This window comes from Medicago truncatula, chromosome 5, assembly GCF_003473485.1.
Source record: "Medicago truncatula cultivar Jemalong A17 chromosome 5, MtrunA17r5.0-ANR, whole genome shotgun sequence".
In the NCBI taxonomy this organism is placed as follows: domain Eukaryota; kingdom Viridiplantae; phylum Streptophyta; class Magnoliopsida; order Fabales; family Fabaceae; genus Medicago; species Medicago truncatula.
Genome location: NC_053046.1, coordinates 16,883,748 through 16,890,507, shown reverse-complemented (window position 1 = coordinate 16,890,507; position 6,760 = coordinate 16,883,748). Strand labels below are relative to the sequence as shown.

The 6,760-nt window shown below is 34.8% G+C and overlaps 1 protein-coding gene across 2 annotated transcripts; it reads right to left on the bottom strand.

Moving 5' to 3' along the window:
- Positions 1 to 418: 418 nt before the first annotated feature.
- On the bottom strand, positions 419 to 6,290 carry LOC11414735 (protein IQ-DOMAIN 31). Of its 2 annotated transcripts, none has more exons than XM_003613560.4 (7): positions 6,145 to 6,290; positions 5,493 to 5,643; positions 5,008 to 5,304; positions 4,258 to 4,446; positions 3,951 to 4,031; positions 1,792 to 3,268; positions 419 to 799 (listed from the first exon to the last, which is right to left on the bottom strand). In XM_003613560.4, exons 2-7 carry the CDS (start codon positions 5,592 to 5,594, stop codon positions 768 to 770), a joined length of 2,178 nt encoding a protein of 725 aa, XP_003613608.1. In that variant the 5' UTR covers positions 5,595 to 5,643; positions 6,145 to 6,290; the 3' UTR covers positions 419 to 767. The 2 variants fall into 2 exon arrangements, with proteins under 2 accessions (XP_003613608.1, XP_024639875.1); XM_024784107.2 differs by having other exon boundaries at positions 6,007 to 6,146.
- Between the last annotated feature and the right edge of the window lie 470 nt (positions 6,291 to 6,760).

Below are 6,760 nucleotides of genomic sequence, written 5' to 3'. Positions count from 1 at the left end.
CTTGCATATGTAGTTGGGTCATCAACTTGCGATCAAATCATGCACCACGCGATATACCATACCGTCATGTTTAAGAATATATTATTTAACACTAAGAAGAAAGGTTTCCTATGACGGTATCGGTATACCATTCTATGCAATTTAGTTCTAAGGGAACCTTTCTTCTTAGTGTTAAATATAACCACAACAAGCTATGACCATGAGCCAAGTCACATTAAATTCCTTCAAATGCACATAGCATTATGATGGCACAGTGCACGAGGTTCCCATCAGCTGGGGGTCTAGGGAAGGTGAATGAACCATTCTATTCCTTTGAATCAGTGACAAATATCTTGAGGCGGCAACTTCACCGTTGCGCTAAGGCTCGTAACATTACAACAACAATCGAGTCTTATCTCACTAAGTGGGGTCGGCTACATTACTGAATAAAAATATTATCAGGAAAGCATTCTCGAATTTAGAAAATATGACACTCTTCGAAACAATGGTTTGAACAATACATCACAACGGCTAGAAAAAGAGAAGAACCAGTACCTAAGGTTAAAACTGTAGATATATATACCCAGCAAAGTATTTGCTACTAAAAGAAAGCTGATATAGACTCTGATAACAATATGTATCCTGCTGTATCTATGACCATACCACAAATAATAATGACAACGATGAATAAATAAAAAGGCTGTAATGTACTTCATATTTCATCATATCTTTTGCTCCGTTAGTTTTTACCACCGTGAAGTATCTTTGTTCTGAAAGATTATGTAAAATCACCTTCTCCACTGAGGTTGAGTCATCTTATCTGAAATTATCAATATCCACAGAGCACTGTCAGTAAGTGAAATAGTAAATTTCAAATAACAATACAAGTAGACTAATATTTGATTCGATGTCCGTGTAAAATCCACACATCTTGTGCTTTGATTCGACACAAAGTACGAATGCGTTTTCATGAATATGAAGCCATGTATTGCCTACATTTAAGTGAATCCTTTAGGCCTTCTGAATTTAATGTGCTCTAGTTGTATTTTATGAAAAAATTAAAATAATTTGAGCCAAGTTATCAAAACTATAGCCGAGAAACTTCAAGCACTCACTTATTTAAATTAAATAGGAACTTTTGATGCAAACCTCTTACTGAGATTGTGAAAGGTTAAGGAGAAAAACAGGAGTTTATGGTTTCTATATCCAGTTGAAAGATGTGTTCAACGGAATCATGACTAGTGTTAGAACACAAGGTGTCCAAGGAAGACTTCCCTATTATAACTATAGGATTGCATTAATGATCGACTTTGATCCCCTATCCTTCTAACTTGGCTTTGATGTGCTTAACATATCCAAGAGTCTATGCCATAATACATTCTTTTTGCAGATGGAATAGTTTTGAACGCCAAGTTAAGAGAACAGATAAATGAAAAATAGTGACGTGGAGCCAAACTTTGGAACCAGATGATGTTCTCTTAAGTAAAAAATCCGACAAAGTATTCCTTGCGTCTAAGTTGCTGCTATGGAGCCCATTTGCAGAACCAATTTTTGTGGAAAAGAAACTTTTCTGTAATAATAAATAAAAGAATAACTTATATCCTACAAACATGAGTTTTTTTAGTCTACAAGTCTTTTAGTACACTAAAAGTATCATTCATGAGAACAGCAAATTTTCCTCACCGTAATACACTTGACCATATATATATATTAAGCAACATTTCCTTGCCATAAAAACACATCTCAAAGAATTAACCAATCACTAAGTAAATTAAAAGGTACAGAGAAACAGTGAAAATTATAAATGCTTACCAGTCCCGTCCCTTGAAGATGACAAAGATTTATCAGTCCTCGCAACTCCTCTTCCGCTCAAAGTTATCAGCTTTTCTACTCTTGGGGAAAATGAACCTGACTTGCTGTTAAGTGAAGATGAAAGTGAATGCCTCCTGGTAAAACTGTTTTTGTCTATGATATCAGTAGCAAATCTTGGGGAGCCTTGTCCCCTTAGTCTAGCTTTTGCTGATTCAGTTGGAGCCATATAACTCGGCACTCTTGGACTTGGAGTGTTGTGTATCTCATTTTCTTGATCATTAAAATTAGCAGGCAGTGAAGCTCTTCTTTGGTAATTGTTGCTGATAATTTTGTCACCACCATTCAAGTCTTCGCTAACTCCTATTTCTTCATCTCCTACCTTCTTCATACTAGTCTGTAAGACAGCGTTAGGATCATTATGACCTTCCTGTTCTAGTGCTTTCTGTCTGAGACCTTTCTCTTCTTTGGCACTGCCGTTTAAGCTCTTCTTTGGCTTACCATTATTCTCTTCTTGCGCTTTCTGTCCAAGACCTTTCTCTTCTTTGGCACCGCCACTTAAGCTCTTCTTTGGCTTATCATTATTCTCTTGTGTTTTTTGTCCAAGATCTTTCTCTTCTTTGACACCGCCATTTAAGCTCTTCTTTGGCTTATCATTATTCTCTTCTTGTGTTTTCTGTCCAAGATCTTTCTCTTCTTTGACACCGCCATTTAAGCTCTTCTTTGGCTTATCATTGTTCTCTTCTGGTGTTTTCTGTCCAAGACTTTTCTCTTCTTTGGCACTGCCATTTAAGCTCTTCTTTGGCTTATCATTATTCTCTTCTAGTGTTTTCTGCTCAAGACTTTTCTCGTCTTTGGCACTGCCATTTAAGCTCTTCTTTGGCTTATCGTTTTTCTCTTCTAGTGTTTTCTTTCCAAGAACTTTCTCTTCTTTGGCACCACCATTTGAGTTCTTCTTTGGCTGATCATTATTCTCTTCTAGTACTTTCTCTGACTTAGGCACCGTCGTTTCTTTTATTTTCTCAGAAGAGGAACCTGACCCCTGCTCTGAAACATCAGTAACAGTTTGATCTGAAGTTGCCCTAGAGCTGTGTTTTCTTTTCTCGTTAACAATCTCAGATCTGTCTGAAACATTCTGCACACGAGTTTTCTTTAGACTACTTTTCTCAATTTCTTTCTTTGGGTGTTCTTGTGCCTGAGCTGAAACCAATGAGTGGTTTGAATCCTTTTTTGGACGTTGTTTTTGTTTGTTAGAACCAGAACTTGAGCCCTCATCAGCTTTCACAGCAGGTGATTTCCGGGTAGTCCTTTTAACTTGTACCTTTTCAGCCGACACCGAGTCAAGTTTCTTCTTCAATTTAGGAAGAGGTGCCCAAAAGCTTGATGTTGTCCAACGGTCAAGCCACTTCGAAGCCAAGTAAGGTTCTCCAAGATCACTATTTAGAGATAGAGGAAACGCATGGGTCGATGAAGCCAGCAGCTGAAATGGATATCATATGGAATAAAGCTTTTATCGAAGTCAAATTATACCACGACAATTTAATTTCAAAGCAATAAGAACTAAACCAAACAACCATAGAAGAAAAAAAATCAATTCTTCAAAACTTTGTTATACCATTCATATCGATAAATAATATTAGTAAAGGTGAGAGTAAGTTAAAATTAGTAATTGATCAGAAAAATTCTAAGACTTGTCAACTTAAAATCATAACATGAGGTTGAATGGTTCAGTGACCAAAACAACTTTTCACTTAACATAAACAATTACCTTAACTGTTGGAAATTATAAGAAGAAACCTCGGACTCGGTTGAGGCATGAATTGTATATAAAATTAGTGTAAAGCAGGGTGTTGAATGTCAAAATCAAAGAAAAACGGGTTCAAAACTTCAAAGTAACATATATAACAAAGACAAATTCAGGACCCCAAAAGTCGAGTCGAGAGTAAAGACATTTTTATCCTTCTTTAATTCAGTTAATACTACTAGTGTTTACCTAAAAAAAAGGGAGGAAACCTTCCATGGACAATAAAATTATCAACTGATAACATTTTCTTGGAAATTTTAATTAACTGATTTTAGTCATTTCAGATATCAGGAAAACCTAAAACAATCTATTATTTATCAACTATATAGGTAATTAGTCATTAATTAGAAGTTCCTACCTGGCAAACAAAGGCATTTTCTGACAGCTTGTCTGCCGGTGTAGATGTAACAACGCCAATAGATTTTGAACATTGAGTATCCTGACAAAAGTACATTGAAGTAGTTAGTGAAGCAACACAAGGGTATGGAGCATGCAATTAAATGACAGAAATATGTTCTATAAGCCACAAGAACATTCTTTTTGTATGACAGGAAACATCGATTGGTACTAATTAAATGAAAAAACCTCCAATATTTCCACTAAGAAATTCAGAGAGAACAATGTACGGATAATTGCATTGATAGAATTAGCCAAAGAACTTTTACCTTGCGAATTTTCAAGACCTCAAGCCCAATATCAGAACGTCTAACATTGTAACCACGAGCCAATGCTTGCACTGTAACAATTCCCTTCACACAATATAAAGCAGAAACAGCTTGTCTTCTAACCAAGTGACCACGGATAAAAGCTTGCAGCTGTGTAATAGCTTTGAGAGTTTGAAATTCCCGACGAGCCTTCAATGAAGTTATGCAAAAATCACTTTCAGTATTTATTAACCACTAATCATACATAAAGAAACATTCCAATAATGTGACAATACAAAGGTAAAATGCATGTGATGGCTTTGCGAATTGAGAATCAGTGAGTACCGCAATTCTTGAAAAAATATATCATGACACTAAATAATTTCCAATAAAATTGCATAAATAAAATGTCAAACATACAAAGCTATATTTTTCCTTTTCCTACAACTGCAACTTTAGTTTAAAATAAAAGTGAAATAAATGTGGTTGCATTGGTAGCTTCAAACATTTCTACTCTACTTCATTGACATTTGCGATGCCCGTGACATTTTTCAAATAATTATAATTCAACAGGGTTGTTAAACACGCAATAGCGTAGAGGAATTCAAACAAATCACTATTGTTCCGCGATACGTTGTTTAGTACAAAATTTTGTCAAATAGCAGCTATAGCGAAGTTACAGCACTGTTACAAGCAGAACTTAAACAAACTGCTATAACAGAAGCATATCAGCCCGCATAACATAAATGTAAAATTACAAGGGAGTATTACCTGATAGCCTCTGCAAGCGGACTGAAGTTTAATAGCTGCTTCCGTAAGCCTGAGTGTCTCAAGATCATCTTGAGATGCAACATTAGCAAAGGCCGGTGCTTGAGCCTTTTCATCTCCATTTGAGAGAATACCCCTCTCATGTGAAGACTTATTGACTACTTCCTTTTCTGAAATAACTGCTTTCGCAACATTTGCTCCAGATATTGGTGCGGATATTTGCAAAGAATCCACAGTTGAAATTGGATTAGACACAGTTAACTCAGAAGATCCCAGTGCATCCTTGTTACTCGAAGATTTCTACAGACACGAATGGAAACAACAATTACAACATTCCTATTTCAAAATTCAAAGTACTCACACCCTATAAGCGGCAATTCTGACATTTTTCTGCCTTTGATAGGTTCCTTATAGCTAAGGTATCGGCGCAACACTCATACTATATCAAATCACAAACAAAAATATGCTACAAACACGAAAACACTTACAAAAATATCATTCTTCTTTGACGAACTAGACTTCGATGACGATTTCTTCCCTCCTGAGAGTAAACTCCTGATCCATTTCCCAGGACTTCTCCCTTTCCCCATCACGTCAACAATCGCTGCTTCACAAAGCACAGAACTCAAGCATCAAAATCTGCAATAAACATAAACAAATTTCCATCAATTATATACTATTTGTTCAAAGCAAATCAAACAACCAACCATAAAATTTACATAACAAAAAAAAAAAACTAAATTTTCATGAAATAGCCTAATATTATATATACCCATTTTCAAACAAGTAGAAAATAACCCATTTTGATGTAAGACTAATGACAAAAATTCCTACATAGGAAAAATACCATGAAAAAATTGAAAAATTCAAAACATTACCTCGTTACTAAATTAAACAATAAAGACAAGAACATTAAAAACAACTTAGTTAAAATGAAGAACAAACCAGGAGTCAACTACTACATAGTTTCATTAAAAACAACATTAAAACCCTAGATGTAACCTGAAAAAATGAAGAGTGAGAAGAATCCAATGGTGAAGAAGTAGATTTAAGAAGTGATTATTAATAGTGAGAAGAGATTGTTGGATTAAGAGAAAAAACAGTGACAGAGCATGTGGAAGAAAGAGAAAGAAAGAATACCTTAATAAGGCTGTGAACTTGAAACTGAAAAGCAACGTCATAGATTCCCTCCTACGAGGTTTCCACAACTATTGTATAGAAGATCATCCTATTTTCTCTCACCAATAAATAATAATAATTGATGCTCCTAAATTACTTTTTTTATAGATGTGATACTTCCATTAAATAGGCTGTTTTAAAATTCAACTTATATGCTCAACTTATTATTATTATTATTATTAGGGTCATGTTAACCGGTGTTGGGGCACGGCACCGGTTAAACATATAAAAAAAGGAAATTATTATCATAAAAGGAAGTTTTGTTGACTTATTTATGGATTAATTAAATAATTTTTAATGCAATAATTAACATATAATTTTTCTTTTTATTATCCTTAACCAGTGCTCCGGGGGCATCGGTTAGCATTTCCCTTATTATTATATGCAAAGAGAAATGATATTTTAACAACCATTTTTTACAACCTTCTCTCTCATATTTACATTGTTCTTCTACTTTCTCTCTCTATTACTTTGATTTTTGTGTCAGTCTCTAAATCCCTTTGTATAATTTGATTGTATAAGAAGTTGTCACAATAAATGATTGTTCAAATAACATTGCTCATACGCAAAAACAATC